Consider the following 18,740-nt stretch of genomic DNA (forward strand, 5'->3'; position numbering starts at 1 on the left):
CCAAGGCAATGGCGTTTGAAGCAGACGATTTTTGTACGCAGCGGAGATGGACTTTCTGGGTTGGCCGGAGCGGGTCACGTGGACGGTGCAACGTCGCCGTGACGTCGCTGCATCGTCTGCTGCATGATGCCGCTCACCGTTGATGCCGCTCAGGCAATTTGCCCTAGCGCAAATTATTTTAAAATGTTACTTTATCATGTCAAAAACTGTTTACGTTCCGTACATCGCCACAATATTGAAGAAACAACGATTTTCTCTCGTTCCCTCATGAGACGCGTCCATCCCAGGCATCGCAGTACACTAGTTGCGTTCGATTTACCTGCACTACGGTGCCTGGAGTGCGTGTTTGGTGCAATTGGTTTGGTGTGTGTTTGGCAAAAGTGGTCCCGAGATGGCGACAAATGAGATCACAGCTCTGGGCTGCTCTGGGCGTCCCTAAAGCCCCTACTTTAGGCGTCCCAACTTCTGGCTGCTGAAACTTCCGTGGACTGGCACAGTAGAGTGTGACCTGCAGCAGAACAGGCATCTGTTGTAGACACCACAGCTGTTGAGACGCCGCCAGGATCGTGACCGGCAACAACTTGACCTCTTTATGACGTCATCAGGCGGCAATCGAAGGACCACTTTTTTGGACGCGGTAAACACACAAGTCGGAGGCGCGTTCCTGGCTCCATACCTGCAACTTCTGCACCGGTGCAGAAAAGCGTAGGACGGTGTACTTCCAGGTAGGAATAAAGTACACTGTCCTACACTCACTGTACCTACACTTTTCTGCATCGGTGTAGGAGGTGCGTCGTTGCCACTGCGCATGCGCCGAACGCTAACCACGACAAAAATAATCCCTGGAGAAGGGGAACAAGAGGGACAAAGGACAAACACAAATCTCCAAACACAGCTAGGTGACTGGTGCGCAACCGAAAAAATCCGCCTTGCATTATAATCATAACCTAAAATTGCAAACTTCACCCTTGTTGGGTGAAGCAAACTGACAAAACCCGTTTGCTCTACTGACGTCTAACCCCTGGTTAGCTCAGTTGGAACTTGGTAGAGCGCTCCACCTGTAATGGAGAGGACCCGGGTTGCCCCAACGTTGGGTTGCCCGGGTTCGATACCCGGACCAGGCGGATTTTTTCGGTCGCGCACCAGTCATCTGTACTCCGTGTCACTAGATGCGTGCAGTACATGGGAAGGCAACGGCAGGCCAGGGGAGAAAGTGCAAGCACTATGTAGGCTGGGGCTGGGGACCGAGGAGAGAAACCTCTTCTCCCCTCTAATGTTCCTAATGCTCTCCCTTTCTCCCTCACCCTCCATTGTTCTCCTCTCCCGCCCGGCCTTCCTAGTGCCAACTAGTGCTCGCCCTTTCTCTATTCACCTGGCGTTGCCTTCGCCTGTACTGCACACAACTAGTGCCACGTCCTTTGTCCATCTTGCTCCCCTTCTCCAGGGATTATTTTCGTCATTCTTGTCCAGCTCGCTTGCACCTTTGCATTGAATTGCATTATAATCGCTAACCACACTTTGTGTACGCAATTTTTCGGAAATTGCGCAAAGAGCCTTTGCGCGCTTTGGGCTCCTCCAAGAAGTTTGCTAAAGCCAAGACGAGCACAGTTAAAAAATAGCGGCTCCCAGGACCATGGCTGCGGCCGCTTTGGCGGCGTCGTGACTCGTCAGCGCGACGTCGGCGGCATCCTCGCGACTGCAATTTTCAGGGCGACATTGCACTCGGTTTGGCAACGATCACCGGCAAGCGGCAACTTGATGTTTGCAGCGCGCAAGCAAATCTCTGCGAAGGTACGATGTGCCAGATGTGCGAAGGTCAGTACACGAGACCTCTCTTGCCGAGGCGGCGGAAGCGGACACGACCCGTCGACCGCTCGCGTCGCAGTCTCTTGTTGAAACAAATGTAAAATGTTACCCCGGACCACGACCGGCTTTATAGGGGGCGACCAGGTCACCCGAGGCTGCCCCAGCGCGCCGTATTTGCTTTTGCTTGTTTTGTACTTTGTAGTTCGCGCAGCCGCCACCGCGCGTTCTGGCGCTGTAACTCGGCCACACTTGGCCACACTCACACTCCTCACGCGGCGACGGCGACGGGACGACGGTAGCCGAATCGCCGACGGTGTCCTCAGTGTGTGTATGTGCCGGCAGCACGACTCTGCACGACTGACAGTGGGTACCTTGAGCATTAGTGGTGTTTGTTTTAAGCTCCAGGTTCCCCCCGCGATCGCGTCTAGGTGCAGTATCATGTGAGAAGTCGTTCTGTCATTGCTCACGCGTAGCAGCTCGCGATGGTGTGCTGCTGCGTTCCGCTCTGCAAGGCGAGCGGGCGCACAACGAGCGGAGGAGTCGCTTTCCACGAGTTTCCCGTGACAGATGTGCGGAACCAGTGGCTAAAGAAGATTTCCCGCCAAGCTGATGGTAAGCTATGGAAACAAGGGTAAACCTTCAACATACTGGCAGTACTTTAAAAAATGGGCACGAGTTTAAAGGCGGCTACTTTGAGGTAACGTTGGCGTCGCACAGATACGCACGGCGTCTTCCCTAACCACGTGGCCTCCCGGCCTCCAGCACGCGCTCGTTGCCTTCTGTTGGGATACGGTTACGCATGCACGCTCGAGGCCTGCAAGATGCTGAAGGTCTTACGGGAGAGGAACCGCAGCGCATCTCATTTGAGCGCCGGACCTCCAGCTCGCGCTCGTTGCCTTCCGTCGTTCTTTTGCTTTCTTGCTTTAGTGTAGAATGGTCATGCTTCCTGCTTTTAAAGGGTTATCTGCTGTGTAGTTACAATAAACATAAATTTCCAGGCCCTGAGAAACAGCCGTGGGTTCCAAACGACCGGAGCGTGGTTTGTAGCCTTCATTTCAAACCGGAGGACTACAGAGAAGGCCTCAAGTTGCGGAGGCTGAAGCCGGATGCTGTGCCATCCATTTTTCCCGGCTACCCAACATACCTCCAACCAGCCCCTAAAAAGGAGCGAAGGCCACTGAAGCGTAAGGCTGCGACACCAGCCTCGGCTGCTGGAAAACCTCCAGTGGATGCCAAGAAAAATAGGCAAGTGCATTGTTTAGCAACCTGGCCTCATTACAGTAACTTTACTCGGACTTATACACACCTGGAATCTGATCATTAATAATGGTCCCTCTCTTATCTGCTCTTTCATTTAAACTAACAAACAATATTCACCACTTATGTTTCAGACTGGATACCTACACGGCTGGCAGAACTCAAGTTCAAGATACAACCAGTATGGGGGTCGCGAAACAGTTGCCAAATGTACCAGTAGCTGGCAGCCCTGAATCTGCTCAAGAAACCGACAGCCCTGAACCTGCTCGAGAAACGGACAGCCGTGAACCTGCTCAAGAACCCGACTGCCGTAAACCTGCTAAAGAGCCGTTGTTGTTCGAGCTCTCACAAGAGCCTTCACTGGAAACCTCACAGGAATCGCCATTGGAACTTCTGCCAGATCCCTCCTCGATCCCTTCAGTACAGCGTGCTTCAGTGCCGGTTCCTCCATTCACCCTGGAATTTGTCTCCAAACCTCCTTCCATGCCACCGAACGTCACCAGGACTCGTGGAATACAGACGCGTCTTTCCCTGCCACTGATGTCAAAGCTTGTGAATCAAGTGAAGACATTGACAAGAAAGTGCCAAAGGCTTCAAAAAAGCAAAGCCAAGTTGCAGGAGGAAGTTTCGGCACTGAGGCAGCAGGCGAAGAAAACAGAGGCACTGATGAAGAAGGCCAAATTCACACTCCTGCAGGTATTTACATGCTCATAGCTAACCTAAGTGCCTAGATTCACCAAGGAATGTTGTGTTTACAAATTTTATGTGCTTCTAGGAGAAAGTAGAAGACAACGATGCGAAGGCTCTTTTCATCCAAGAACAGCTGACCTTCTTGGACCTCTCCAAGGGCCGATGGCGGGAGGAGACCATACGGAATTGTGTGCTTTGGCATGCAAAGTCTCCCTCTGGCTACCGCCTTCTGCGGGAGACTGGCGTGCTTTCACTGCCAAGCCGGTCGACCCTGAAGAGATACATCGGGGCATGCACTGGAGAGGTGGTCACATCTTTAATCAAGCAACGACTCCATGCGGAAGCGAAACAGCATTCTGGACAGGTAAAATATTTCAGCTTGCAGTTAAAAAAGGAAAGCCATATCTTGATTTTCATTTTTTCAGGCACTCTGTGGCTCCTTGGTCATGGATGAAATGTCTGTGAAGCAAGTCACCACCTACCAAAAGCAGTCAGATGCTGTTCATGGTCTAGTGGATCTGGGAGGTGCAGAAGCAGACTTCGGCCTGCAAGACCAGCTTGCGACTCACCTTCTCTGCTTTGTGTTTGTAGGACTCTCCACCCATTACAGGTGCTTATAACTGTTAACTGCATTTATTCATTTATTTCTATGGCTGATGGAATATTGAATTTAAAAAAAATCTTAAAAGTTATTTCGCAAACAAAAAAAAATCTTTTTTCTAGACTTCCGGTTGGGTACTACTTCACCAAGGGTTTGACCGGTGAACAGCTTCAGCTTCTTGGTCTGAAAGTAATGCAGTCCGTAGAGGAAGCAGGATTTGAAGTCAAACGGTTGGTTGGGGACAATCACAGTTCCAACTGCAAGTTCTTCTCGAGCCTGTCGGGGGGCCCCATACAGCCTGTTGTCACGTGAGTACAATCATTCATGGTTATTTGTAGTCATTAAATCCTCCACTGGGAATGGAATTGTGGATGCATTTTGTTAATGTTGTAGAATAAACTGAACTCATTGTCGCCAATACAATTTTCTTTGTAGCCATCCTCTTGATCCAGATCGTCAACTATACTTGTCATTTGACTACTGCCATATCCTGAAGAACATCAGGTCTCAGTTCCTGGAGGTGAGGAGACTGTTCAAAAACAACGGAACGTTCATCCTTCCAGACTTCCTGAGGTAAAATTAAACATTTGCTTACATTAACTATACATATCTAAGGGCCACTAAAATTGTATTCTCTCGCAGGCGTCTGTACAACATCCAGGAAACCCAGGGTGCCTTCAAGCTTGTAAGGTGCCTCACAAGAAAGCACCTTTGGCCAAGCAATTTCGAAAAGATGAACGTCGGCAGGGCTATTGCCATCTTCTCACCCCAGGTAAAATATGCTTAGAAATATGTTTGTTGTATAAATGTGTTGCAAAATAAAAAAATATAATGGTAATGGAGCCACATGTTACATAAACTCTTGTTGCCTGGGTTTTGCCACTGTAAACAGGTAATTAAAAGGCATGAATTGTAACTGAAATGAATTATCATTGTTCTCCTTTAGGTCACATCAGTCCTGAGATTCTTGCAACAGCATGGACATCGTCTCGGAGCTCCCGGCTTTGAGAACTGCCTGCCAACTGTGGAGTTCATGGAGCTAGTCTACAAGTGGTTCGTGCTCCACAACATCAAGAGCACGACATTGCACTGGTCCAGCAGAGACGCCATGAGAATGCCATTCTACGGCACAGATGACAAGAGGTATGCTATAGTTAATAATGTTTACACTCGTCCCAGTACACTAAGTCAAAATGAGACTGTAGGTTTCTGAAGTAATTTATTCTGATACAACACAATAAGATAAGCATGATTTCTTTTTAAAAAATTGTGAAGTTTTTTAGTATCTTCCAGGAGAGAAGTCCGTTCCTTTGTGGGATAGCTATTGGAGAAACCCCAAAACCTCCGCAGTAACACTTTTTAACCAATGGAATTCTGGTGTTTTGTTTTACTTTGCAGACTTTCTTGGCTCGAGACGGAGTGCCTCGATTACTTCGAGACATGGAAGCAAGAAACAACTCATAAGCTACAGTTCCTGTCTCAGGAAACTTATGAGGCGTTAAGAGTAACAACAAAGTCCACTGTTCTGTGTACGCGGCACCTCTTGGACTCAGGGTTTCACTTCGTTTTGACAGCAAAGTTTTCCAGTGACGATGTTGAGTCGCTTTTCTCGACTATCAGGCAGCTGAATGGGTCGAATGACCAAACGGATGCCTATGCAGCCCTGTCGGCCCTTCAGAAAATCCTTGTAACTGGCATTATTCATTCTTCAGCTAGTGGGAATGTTGGAAGTGTAGTGGGCTCTCTGGGGGAGGCAACGAAGCTCCCTCCTCTGCCTTCGAAGCAAGCCACTACTGTTGAGGACCTGGGCAAGCTCGTGCTCCCTTACCTTCCCACGTTGGAGCGCTATCCAGGTATACTTTAGAAACCCAATGGTTATAAGCAGGCATTCCAACATTATGTGCCAAGTTTAGGTACTGTGTGCCTGTAGAGTAAAACTGATGAAAGGTTGATATCAAATTTCTACAAGTTCTATAGACATACTGCTGTCACACTGTTACATCACCATAGAAGTTTGTCAATACTTATTTTCTAAGCTTGTGGCCTTACTTCAATTAAAATAAAGCTTGTGCACCACTCCTTTAAACTCTTGGCGGTTGGTGGGCACTATATGTAAATCAGTACAAGTTATCCTAAGCAAGGAATTTGTTTTTAGAGAATAATACTCTAATAATTTCTGCAGTAAAGGAGGTTCATTTTCATTTTTTGTTTACTAAGACTGATATTCTAGTATGTAAGTATTAGTTGTGATTAGCATGTCACTAACGCCCACATTATTTTACAGGCGCTCCACAGCAGAGCCTGCGATCAAGCACTCTGGCACTGATTGCTGGTTTTCTCGTCAGAGCCATTCAGGACAATATTGACTGTGAGGGTTGCCTCGTGAAGCTGCAAGCTCCCACCTCACGCTCCACTACCACTGCACTTATTGCAGGCATAGACAGAGGAGGGCTTTCATACCCCACTTCGACTTTTGTGGGGTTCATCAGTCACCTCGAAAGTGCTGCCTCCAGCGTGGCTCCCGTTCTTGTAACGGTGCCGCAACCGTTGAAGAAGTTCGTGAATCTAGTGCCTCCTGCCGTTGTAAAAAACCCGCTTTTTGAGTGCTCTAAAGACAAGACTGTGTCCCATAGGATGGCCCTCCTTAACATCATTCTGCGGAAGTTCATGAGGCCATTTTTGTCAAACTTCACCAGCAAGCTCACAGAGACCCAGGCAAAAAGAAAGCGTCTGAACTCCAAGCCAATGTCACGAAAAGTATTGAAAGTCTAAGTAACAGTAACTGTGTGTGAATTGAGACTGCTCAATTAAACGAATGTATTATAGTCAATTACAGGTTAAGAAAAGTTGTCGAGGGAAAGGAAGGCCGGGGAGGGGTAAGCAGACTGAATATTGGAGAGAGGAGGAGGAAACTCTCCAGCGTTTCGTCTGCTTCCTCCTCCCCAGCCATCCTTTCCCTCGAAAACTTTTCTTAACCTGTAACTGACCATAGTGAATTGAGTCTTCAATAAACACTTATGATTTAAGTACTGCCGTTTTATACCTTTAAAAAGAGTGCCAAATATTGCTCACGAGACTCTCCTTAATGTTAATTTGTGCAAGTCATTCTGTCATTTTAATTTATTTATTTAGTATTGTGTGTAGTCATTTCTGTATAGGCAGTTATAAGTGTTTTGTGTGGCCAGTGCGTGACCGCTTTTGGTGTGTCGGCCGTTGATTAGTTATTTCATACATTTTCTCTGTTCTTTTTTTTCACTAATTTTTTCTGCTGAGTGATGTGTGAGCTTGCTTGTCAGGCGGCGTTAGATCGCCTTTTTGCTTCGTTAGCCTAGACGCAAAGTCTGAATAAAGATATTATGTGTTTGTGAAATGCTTGTACTGTGTGCCATCTTCTATAAAAGAATATATACTTGAAATGTTCAATATTGAGAATAGCTTTTCAAGATTACTTCCCTCATGGAATAGTCTAACCCATCTTATATATTAATCAATTTTTAAGAATGTGCGCTCGCAACTGCGAGTGTGTAGGAGCGATGATTTTAGTCTCAAATTGGCATCAAGCAGCAACTTTATGAACCTACAAATATGTTAACTCCGCCCATAATCCACGTAATCGTATTGAGAGCGTTTGAAATGTGCAAAAGAAGAAAGCGCGGAAAATCGGGGGGAGTCCAATTCACCAGAGCCACGGCCGTGAGTACAGCCTCCAGGAGCTTATTTCACAATACAAGCTATCCTGCTCGGGAAAGCTATTGCCTAACGATTCAGTTCCACTTGATGTTCCCTGCAAGATAGGTTTTACTAACATTGTTTGTTTATTTAATAAGATTTTATATGTCTGAGGCAAACCTCGCCTACAGATTCAGTCACACCCTGCAGCATCTCATTACGGCGAACGTGCAGACGCGCTTTTCTGTGGCGGGGCACTGGCGGCCCCTTGCGGGACGCTCTGTCCCTTCAAAGCGGTCACGTGATATTTCTGGGGACGCGCGCTCCCGTAGAGAGAGGCGGAGTGACCTGGTCGCCCCTATAAAGCCGGTCGTGCCCCGGACCAAAAACTTGTTTTCTCTCAAGTTTTCTGGTAGAAACGGAGGTGGTCTCTTTTTTTACATCACCGGTTCGAGCTTTTTCGGCAGAGTACTGCAAATAGCCTCGGACCCTACCCGTGGCGATACGCTGCGGCAGGTCTTGGAAACAAGGTGGAGAGAGCGGTGCGCTTTGGTCTGCTGCCGGCACCCCCGCCACTGGCAGCTTACTTTTCACGCGGTATAGTTCATCGCCGACTACTAACGGCGATAACGTCTTGATACCAGTTAATGCCACCGTGATCAAAAATGCGGTTGGCGACAGTGATAACTACTGTCAAGACCGGTTATAACGAAGTCGGTTATAACGAACTAGCGGCTACAGCGAAGCGATCACGATTTCCCATTCCTGTCTGCACTTCGTTATAACCGAGGTCGGTTATAACGAAATAGCGGATATAGTGAAGTGATTTCCGATTTCCGTTGACTTCGTTATAACCGATCACGAAAGCATTGACGTTTGGATGATTTGTTCTATTTTTCACACACAACCAGTAAAAAAGAGTGATTGAGGAGCGTTGTAATCATTCTCAGATACGGTTGCTTTTTGTGTTTTCATCTCGTTGCCGTGGGCTTTCTTTTTCAAGTTTGCAAAGCTATCAATGATACAATGTATAAAAGCGCCTCACAATGTTCATCGTTATCAGGTGCCGTGCGAGAGCAAAGCCAGCATGGCGGGGGTGCCGTTAGCAGACGAAAGCGCACCGCTCTCGCCACCTTCTTTCCAAAAGTTTCCGCAGCGTATGGCCACAAATAGGGTTCGAGGCTATTTGGCACGCGTTCCGCTGTTTTCTCTCATACTGTTCACGATAGTACGCGTTGGTACGCGATGGTATGCGACGAGTGTGCTGGCATGAGTCTCGCTCAAAAACCTGTTGTGGTCGCTCGTGAGTGTTTTCATTCCAGAACCTCTAGATCCATGATTTAGAAGAAGGTGGGTTACTTAGTGAGCACAAATAGTGGAGCGAAACCAGCGTGACAATGTTTAAAAGACTAAAAAAAAAAAAAAAAAAAGTGCCAACAATTTTTTTGTGCATTTCTTTTTTTTTTTGGGGGGGGGGGGGGGGGGGGGGGGGGGGGGGGGGGTTAAGCGCGCAACATCCGCAGTTTCAAAGCATGTTTGAAAGCCTTCGGCGCCAAAAAAAATAAGAAAACAATTTTGGACACGGCAGCTGCTGCAGGGTTTGCAAGCTGCCAATTTGATCTCACATCTCGGTCTTCCTGCAGTTTACCACAATATCGCGAGAGATAATATCTTTATTCAACCCTGGAGGGTTGTGGCACCACAGAAAGACCATTGGCCCATGCCTGTGGTATCTTACTACTAATGTTTTGCAACAACCGAAAAAAAAAAAAAAAAAAAAAAAAAGGACAATGAAGTTTGCAAAGTTTGCTTTTTTCTTTTTCAAAGACACTAAAAGATAGCCCTCTTCTACTGTTTGCAGGGCCCTGGCCGATGGTGACCTCGGCATAAATAGTGTTAGAAAGCCACGGCGGGGGATAAGGGAACGTTGCTGAGTGGATGGGGAGTGGACAGTTGTCTTTGGTTCATCGCCCATCCCCGTGATCGCAAGTTTCCCAGGTCACAAAATCTAGAACTAGCATTTTACAGCGGAGCTGTTAAGGGCTAGTTTCCCCAGGATCGTGTCCGGTACCAAACAAATGTTGCGACAACACTCTGGTTGCTGCCACCGCTCATAGATGGCAGTAGCTGTCTACTGTTGCATTTGCCGGTTGTGTGCTTTCCGCCGTCGCTCTTAGATCGTGGTAACCTTTCCAGCCTTGGCAACCAGACAACTGGTTGCTGCCGTCGCTTATAGATGGTGGCAACATTTCTTCGGAGGAAGAAGGGGGGGAACGGAAGGAGCGGCGATGTGCAAAGCAGCGCGAATAATTCCGCAACCGCCGCGAGGCCGCTGTTGCCTAAAGTTCCACTGCGTCGAGTGCTTCAGATTCTATTGCGAAAGAAGAGCCGATCGCTCGCCTGGAAAGCCACTGCCAAAAACAGAAGCTACAGCTCCGCTGTTTTTCCTTCTTCACCAAAATGAAAAAGCTAAAAGCTTTTTTTTTTTTTTTATTGTACATTGAAAGTTAGCTTGCTCTATTTCCACCCGATTTGCTTTCGATTTTAGGTGGGCTATCTCTCGGGGTATTACGCTAGTGTCTTTTATTGGCTACGCGTCGCTTCCGCATCGCATGTCAACGCACGCCTCGCTCCAGCTGTGTTGCCCGTAGCACCAATAATATTAGCGTCCTTGCTCGGCTTGGCCATCCTGGATCTTGAGAAAGTAGTGTCATTGCCTTCCCTATCTGCTAGCCAGACACAAACTGCTACTGACATACAACCGACCAAGCCTTGCAAGGTGATTGGCTGATCGATCTCGGTTGCCATGGCAATTGCCATTTAGATCCATTCAAATCTTCGAAGTTGTGCCAAGATCGCTATGGAGCATCATCGTACTGAAAGCGTTCCTCACCAGTAAAAGTGTCTTTAGCACTGTGCATGCAATCCACTTATCGATCATGCTTATCCCCACAGATCTCTTACAATGATATTGTTGTTCTGGCGCATTTCAAAACGGGCACAAAGATGCACGCCGGTTTTTCCGGTGTGTGGCTAGTGAAATTTCGGTACTCAAGAAATTTTAATGCGAGAGCGTTAACTGTCTCATGGAGCAAGCTGACGTCATCAGTCTGAAGTGCGAAAACGGCAGATAGTTTCCATCGGTTCCATTGGCTGCCGCGCGTCGATGGGGCTCCCATTGGCCGCTGCGCTCGTCAGTTTCCACGACCGCTCACCCCATGGTGCTGCGTGTCCATCAGTGCGGAGCGTCCAAGGTCACCAAAGGAGCATACGCGCCGACCGGCGACGAAAAATACGCAGCGGACGAAAAAAGGAGCGGACGAGTGGCTTGCATGCTTTCGCATTCACTACTCATAAGGAATTCTTAGGTGTACCTCAATCTTTTTATAAAGCAACCTGTCGCCGGGATGTTGGATCGGCTCACCATTAATGGAAAGGTTAAGGAGAAACCGCTCATTACATGAACCAAAATGGCAACCATACAGGAAGCTTGGCACTCCTTTCCTAGGATCCGGCGACCTAGCCCTGACCACCATGGCCCAGACTTGCTTACGGGTGAAAACAGCGGAGCATCTCTCAAACACCCGACTTCCAGCATGCGCTCGTTGCCTTTCACTGTGCTTTAACAGTGCGTGCTGAAATCAAGGCTTGCACTGGAGGCGGGACTTAGATCTAGCCAAAGCTCCACCCTGCCTTTGTTATCCTAAAGGTGTGCCTGTATGTTTTGTTTATCTTGTTTACTTTTGCATGTTCCATCCTGGTAGCCTTCCGGGTAAGACAGCATCAAAATATTCATCATTAAGTCTAAAAGCTTGAAAACTTCAGGACGAGTACACTCGGGAGTACGCAGCTCCTTCCAAGAGCCACCGAGCTCTGCCACTCCCTCCCAGGCGAAGTTACGCCGGGGCCATTTGGGGACAGAGAAGATCTGAAGGAATTCTGCAGGAGCGCAGTCCTCTACATCAGAACTGTGATGCGACTATCGTATTTCAACCCGACAGTGTACCACTGTGCGTATGAACACGTGTGCGTGCATGCCTCTTTGGCCATGTGTTCTTTACCCCCCCCCCCCCCCCCCCCCAAAAAAAAAAAAAAGCTTGTTTTCTTTTTTTTCTTTTTTGTAGCAGCGGGTACAGTTGGCTTTCGTAGCATTGACTTTGGCCTTTTCATGGTTGCGTGGGTTTTATCAAATGAATTAAGCATTAATATTAATTCAGATTCACTCAAGCAGAAACCTGTGTTTTGTGGGGAAGGGAGAGAGGAAAGAAGAAATCCAAAAGGAGTCTTCCCATATTTTCACCAAAAATGAACTGAAAAACCCACCTGCCCCCAGCACACCTCTTTCTCCCCAGCCCACGTATCACGAGAGGCCCCACCCAGTCGTCTAGCCGATGACCTTCGCGATGGAACGAGCCGATCGTCAGCCCCAGTCAGTAGACCGGAAGAATCCTCATCATTTGCAGCACCCAGTGTCCGTGATGAGGTTGGTCCCTTTGAAGCTGCATGTGCTGACTGGCCAGCAATCTTTGTATTATCCACAGCATACCTGCCATGCCACGTATTCCAGACCGCACTGGACGCAAAGCACATGGCCTTTGACCACCCTACTTTGAGCAACTAGTTCATTCCCTCGCCTTAAAGAGCACTAGCCCAGTTTCAGCCGATTTGCAATTGCGTGTCCGTGCTGTCAGACTTGTTACTAGTATGTTGCAATCGGCACTCGGCCAAACTTTAAAATGTTGAATAACCGAGCAGGTGATATACTGAGGTCTGCTGGGGTGGGTCACGGCACTGAGCATTGCTAGGGCACTTTCCTGGCACATTTTTACTGTAACTCTGCCTACAGTTGATGTAGCCAGGAGCATGAACCAGACAAGGTTGTAAGGCAGGCAACACAAACTGCAGAGTGAAACTAAACAAGCGTGGACTGCCCAGCAATGTTTACTAGTACATATAATTCAGTCGCAATCAAACACTTCCAAAAACATTCATATTTTAGTGCCTAAAAGCTCCGAACAAGTCATCAGTCAGACACCAAGAGCCACTGCAACCCAATATAATGCCATCACATTTAAGGAATGTATCAAGAAATGTATACTACAGTTCTGCAATTGTACGGCTCATACTTACTTATCTCGCACTCCTTTTAAACTTGGCCCGCAATACTAAAATTAAGCCAGTTTTGAAGCATCGGTTCAAGAACTATATAGTCAAAAGTACATGTTTTTCGCAAAAAGGTGTAGCGCAGTCTGCCAAACAGTGCAGAATGCAGTGGAGATGGCAACCAAAACCTCATCTGGGCACATTGGACTCCCGATTTTATTTGCAATGTTAAATGATGTCGCAATAAAACAGTTAAAGAAACGGTTGATACTACATTGCTTCGCAGAATACCGCATGCTCGTCCTAGTCTTTGTTGGTGCTACACATTCCAAGGAGCAACGTCTCCGTTTCTGGTAAAAGCTTAATCCAAAACAGACCAGATCTTTTGCTTTATTGTCTTACTTCACCCGACGCTTGCATAGGTGTCTTTCTCTAAATTCTAAAAGGAACAAAAATATACTTTTGTTTCTTCGTTACAAATTATTCTCAAAAACATTCTCCAAGTTCTACTGCCAACAGCACCACTTATGGTTCGTTGTGACAATGGTCTCAGATACGCTCGGATGCGAACAAATGTGGTCATTCCTCGTCCTTTCCCTACTGATCTCTGGTTGGATTTCTTGGAAGAGTGCGAGCATCGGCAACTCTTAGGGTTCGTTGGCACACTGCTTTCCCTGGGTCAGGTGGAGGTTGCAGATCTCCTTCAGTATGTTGATGCACCGGAAGACATCCGTGAAGCTGTTGTAGAGGGGCGCCGGAGCCAACCGAACGACGGAGGGCATCCGGAGGTCACACTGGAACAGAAGAGGGGGCTCGTATAACCATGACACACGCTCGCGATCGAGAGTTCCTCTCATAAAGGGGCAGATTGGCAAGAACTTGGCGGCGACAACACACTAAAGCCACTGGATGAGCTACGCTTCGAAGTTTTGTATTCCCCAATCTATGGTTCATTGACCATACCGCATTGCTGTGTAATTTTGAAAATGGCAAAAACTAGGCCCTGATGAGCCAATAAGAGATTGAGAGCAATGTCTGTGACACCCCCCCCCCCCCTACAAAAAAATCTGCCCAAATTGCATTGTCATATGTGACTCTCTCCACCAGTATATTTATTTAGCCTTTATGCAAATGATAGATTTGACCTGGCTTTCACATACAAACCTAGTCAAGCTGAATGTAACAGGTTTCTTGTCTAGATTTCCCTCCAGAAGTTTCTAGAATGATTGATTGAGTTAGTCACCATTATTGCAGACTGCATATCAGAGGCTACAATACAACACTACGTAGAAGGCATAATAATCTGTCTGATCAACCGCCTGCAGAACAATTCTCTACAAGTCCATTGCCTAAAGTAAGAACAGAGTTTTGCAAGCTTGTGAAATACGACTCCTGAAGCTTCCTAGCTGTGCCGCTGTGCATCCAAGGCGCCCAGCCCAGCGACCGGACACGAATCAATACTGACCAGGACCCCCCTGCGCTGGAGCTCTTGGTGCGTGATATGCGGCTGTGCAGCCAGGTGGATGCTGAGTTGGGACCCCCTCTGGCTCGGATCATCGGGGGAGAGGATGTGGAAAGGGCGCGTGGAGTCGCTGATGTCATGGCTGGCTCCCAGCTCTTCCGTCAGCAGGAACTCCAGGTACCCCGTGAGCAGGAACTGCTTCCGCAGTCTGTCGGACTCCTTGATTTCCTTGAACATCTGCGGTCAAGGGTGGGTGCTCGTCGGGGTCAGTTAATGTTCCCGGAGTACCGACACTCCCAAGCCTCCTGTGCCAACTACAGTCTAAGCTCGTAATAACAGACCTTGATTTTGACCAAGCTTTCGGTCTGTTGTAAGAGGTGTATGTTGTATGCAGATATGAAGTTGAGTCAATGGTATGTAGAGGAAAACAAAACAAACATCACAAATCGGTATGTTATATCCAAATGTCTGTTGTAACCAGGTCTGTTGTAATGAGCTGAGACTGTACTTTGCTGTGTCGCACTCCCTGGCTTCAGAGTGGGGCCTTGTGGAAGTGGAAAGTGGTGAGCAGGGCCTGGCAGAGCCTGCTGTTTAGAATGTCAACGGGCCAGCATCCTCTTTTCGCAGACTAGATTACAGGCTGCTTGATACAAAAAGCCGTGGCAAAAACTCGCCTACTGCAGGTTGAAATACACCGGCTGTTCGGAGTTGGTGAATTGTAGCCCAGCATAAAGATGGCTGACTTCAGCCAATCTGAGTGCTCGATCAGTTCAATTTTCCATTTCAAGTGGGTGCTGCGGAATGCAGTACTTCCGGAATATTCAATGAGTCTAGTGGTATATATGCCTGAGAAACCAAGATGCTTCATTTCTTATTTTTTGTAAGCAACAGCTATGCAAGCCGAGGCCCAAGCGGGGGAAGGACAGAAAGAAAATTGTCATATATAAAAATGGCATAAACACTACGAAAGCTTGTTTAGACAGAGTCATCGCACAATTGTTGTGCATCAGATATAGAATGACTAAAGTTAGCACTAAAGCAGAGATGTAGATCCTTCCCAGTTGGAGGGCCGGATTCTGAGTCTTGCAATTATGGGAACCATTAATTAAAACAATGGCTTTGTAAATTATGAATATGGAGTTTGCAATCTTTATATGGGCACATAAAGATTGCACTATTTCTTGTATAATAAGTGAGTTAACGTCTTGCGTTATGGAGCAAAGATTTCCGTTACTTCCCATCCAGGATGGCTATGTTCGACAATTGTTTCATTTCTCCTAAAAGGAAACGAAAGTGACAGAAGCGACGATATCGCGTCTGATTGGTAAGAGGCTCAAATGATGCCTTTCTTGGTCTTTCGACATTTGAGCCTCTAGTCAATCAGGTGTGACATCGTCAGTTCCATCACCTCAGTTTCTTTTTAGGCTCCATTGGCTTTCATCCTAACTCGACAGGCATTTCTTTGACATAAAGAAGTTTGAGAACCTCTGCTGTAGAGCGTGTGAACAAGCCGTCATCTGGAATCCGCCTAATGAGCTGTGCAAATGAGGCCCAGCAAATGTCACGTTTTTAAAGCGTTATACGAGTGCAATCCGCAGCTGATGACGCAATGCAAATGTCTGTGCCTTACCTCCAGTGTCGCCATGATTGGACCCACTAGGAGTGGCGAGGAGTTGGACAGCTTGAACACATCGGCCGACGGACACGGGTCGAATTCTGCAAAGCAACGCACCACGTACATACAAGGCGAGTTTGTAGACCCTTTTCATAAGTATGCAAACTTGACAAAGTGTTGCTCATTACATATAACCTCTTTTAAAACCAAAACGCGAAAAAAAAAAAAAAAAAAAAAAAAAAAAAAAAAAAAAAATCTGCTTTACAACTATGTTAGAAATACCATAAAATTGCAAGCATGCACAGATGTCCATAATGAGCACCAACCATCTACTTATGAAACATTTGAAATATACAAGCAAAGGACATATTAAGCGCCCACCGAGTTACCCGAGGTGCCCCTTCGCGTTTGCTGCTTCTCCCGAAAGCCAGTGCTAAGTAATGAACCTTTAAGTGCCTGCACCGATGCGAAGTGGTGAAGCTTAGTGCAAGAGTGCCAGTGCGAAGCAGGCTTGAGAAAAGGGGTGCGGCTGCTTTAAAAATAAGGGGTTCCACCAGACCCCTGTGCTGCTCGTCAACCTTTCTGTCGTAATCAAAGAATAAGGGCTTACCCTATTGTCCTTTCTACTTTTCTGCTCTCGGTCCTAAGAAATGACCATTCGCATTCTTCCGTGATTGTCTCCAACTTTTGAACGGGCACTTGCTCAGTATGTTACAGTGTGCCAATTTAACAAGGTGTTGTCATATTATGGTGCCCGTTTGAAGACTAAAACTAAAAAATAAAAATTTTGTTGAGAGGTTCAAAACAGATGCGTAGTGATCACTTGTGAACGTGAAAGTGAGTATGAGCCTCGACATGCAAAACATAAAACATGAGATAACTATACTGCTAGGACCCATTCCTGTATTTTTGCTAAATTTGTTTTATAAATGGTGCCATAGTTTCGTGGATAGATTGATTTATGTGCGGGACCCTCGGAGTTGCCCCATTCGAAAAGGCTGCCGTGATTGTGGGGCTGGTGATGTCGCCTGCCATGCGTGGCTACCCTTGCACGCACTCACAGACCTGGCTCTCTCGGTGTCTCAAGCTTCAGCTTCCTCATTTACCTTCCACGTTTCAAGCATGCAGTTTGTGATGATTACGTCTACAGCATCACTCGTTTCGTCAAAGTCTTCGACGCTGATCGCAGCAGCGACGAGACTGATTGCTATTAAAAGATAGTGGAAGCTGGTCATTTTCACTGTGACCCTCTGGCGACCAGCTCCGGCGACGACGACTCGGGGACAAACTCGCCATCGTCTGTGGCAATCTCGCAGGTACATGCAGGGTGGAAGGTCAAAGGGCCGGAGGCGAGAGCAAGAATAGCGTTAAAGTAACCGAGTTACGCGAGTAATGTTGATTGTACCGTGGCGAGACAAGCTTGGGCGATCAGGGGGGCGCCTAGAATGAGAGAGCATTCAAGATTGCGTGTATGTAGGGGCAAAATGGCATGCTTAACTTGGCCGGTGTTGCCTGGTCGCCAGGTGAAACTGATCAAGATTCGTAACTTGATTATATAAATTACTAGAGCTCTAAAAATCGCGAAACTTAAGGGTATATACTAAGTAGCCTATGAACATTCCATTTCAAGAATAATCTGCCCGTTTAATTTTCGTCTCCTAACCCCTTTAAAGGGATACTGAATCGAAATTAGGATTTCGCAAGATAAGGCTGCAGAACTGTTGAACGGAACGTTACGAACTCCAAAACAACACACTGAGATCTCAGACGGATGGCGGTACTTTTGAGAAAAAAAGGGCGCAATCAAGCAAGGGCTATGTAGTCTCGATCCTCCTGGAACAGTTGGGAATGAAGGGAAGCGGCCCCGCTTCTCTCCTCCTCGCTTCAGTTCACCGGCTCGACCACAGGAAGGAAGGAGGAGAGGCAATGAGAATCGTCACGTGACTCGTCTTGTCGGCCATGTTCATTCGCACACTTCTTTTCCAGAACTATGGCGATCCGTTAGAGATATCGCTGTGTGAATAATGTTTTCGGGTTTTGCAGTATCCCGCCTATCAGTCCAGCCTTGTTTTGTGAGCTCGAAGTTTGGGTTCAGTATACTTTTAAGCAGGTACGTAACCAGGGGGGGCGCCTACGGGGCTTCAGCCCCCTCCCCCCCCCCCCCAAAATCCAGCTGACCCTATGATATACACATGCATTTCGACCCCCCCCCCCCCCCCTTTCCGCACCCCAGATCGTAAACATCCTAGCCACCAGCCCCTTAAAAAAAAAATTCTTGGCTACGCCACTGCCTTTAAAGGGATGCTGAACCGAAATCTGGATTCCACAAAACGCGCGGCAAAAGCGTGCAACGGGATGCTACAAACACCAAAACATCACTCGTACAGCGATATCTCAAACCGATGACCGTATTTTTCAAGAAAAGGAGGCGCATTTGACAGAAATGTTCACGTCATGTTTCTCCGAGAAGAAGAGCTAACGGCCCTGCGTCTTCTCCGCCTCGCTGCTTTGAGGGAGCGAAGCGAAGAGAGGAGGCA

General features: G+C 47.4%; 2 protein-coding genes and 1 long non-coding RNA gene across 5 annotated transcripts in view; 2 read left to right on the plus strand and 1 right to left on the minus strand.

Annotated features, from left to right (window-relative positions):
* The first annotated feature begins 1,687 nt into the window (after positions 1 to 1,687).
* Positions 1,688 to 14,598, plus strand: LOC120839718. Its single transcript, XR_005715365.2, has 3 exons — positions 1,688 to 1,815; positions 12,376 to 12,506; positions 14,525 to 14,598. It is a non-coding gene; the product is annotated as an uncharacterized LOC120839718 (long non-coding RNA).
* On the plus strand, positions 2,224 to 7,201 carry LOC115316567 (DNA transposase THAP9). The gene is made up of 11 exons (XM_040210055.3): positions 2,224 to 2,418; positions 2,805 to 3,051; positions 3,198 to 3,759; positions 3,839 to 4,117; positions 4,179 to 4,363; positions 4,477 to 4,662; positions 4,790 to 4,927; positions 4,997 to 5,126; positions 5,301 to 5,497; positions 5,753 to 6,207; positions 6,639 to 7,201. Exons 1-11 carry the CDS (start codon positions 2,289 to 2,291, stop codon positions 7,124 to 7,126), a joined length of 2,997 nt encoding a protein of 998 aa, XP_040065989.1. The 5' UTR covers positions 2,224 to 2,288; the 3' UTR covers positions 7,127 to 7,201.
* LOC8050822 (kynureninase) overlaps positions 13,324 to 18,740 on the minus strand; it is a 59,692-nt gene continuing 54,275 nt past the window's right edge. For all 3 annotated transcript variants that reach the window (XM_040210077.3, XM_040210072.3, XM_029983246.4), the window contains exons 11-13: positions 16,219 to 16,304; positions 14,592 to 14,825; positions 13,324 to 13,920 (exon numbers count right to left, since the gene is read on the minus strand). In XM_040210077.3, the coding sequence (XP_040066011.2) occupies positions 13,774 to 13,920; positions 14,592 to 14,825; positions 16,219 to 16,304 (467 nt within the window). In that variant the 3' untranslated portion in view covers positions 13,324 to 13,773. The remainder of the gene's footprint in view (positions 13,921 to 14,591; positions 14,826 to 16,218; positions 16,305 to 18,740) is intronic.

This window comes from Ixodes scapularis, unplaced genomic scaffold (assembly GCF_016920785.2).
Source record: "Ixodes scapularis isolate PalLabHiFi unplaced genomic scaffold, ASM1692078v2 PGA_scaffold2__306_contigs__length_199485367, whole genome shotgun sequence".
In the NCBI taxonomy this organism is placed as follows: Eukaryota; Metazoa; Arthropoda; class Arachnida; order Ixodida; family Ixodidae; genus Ixodes; species Ixodes scapularis.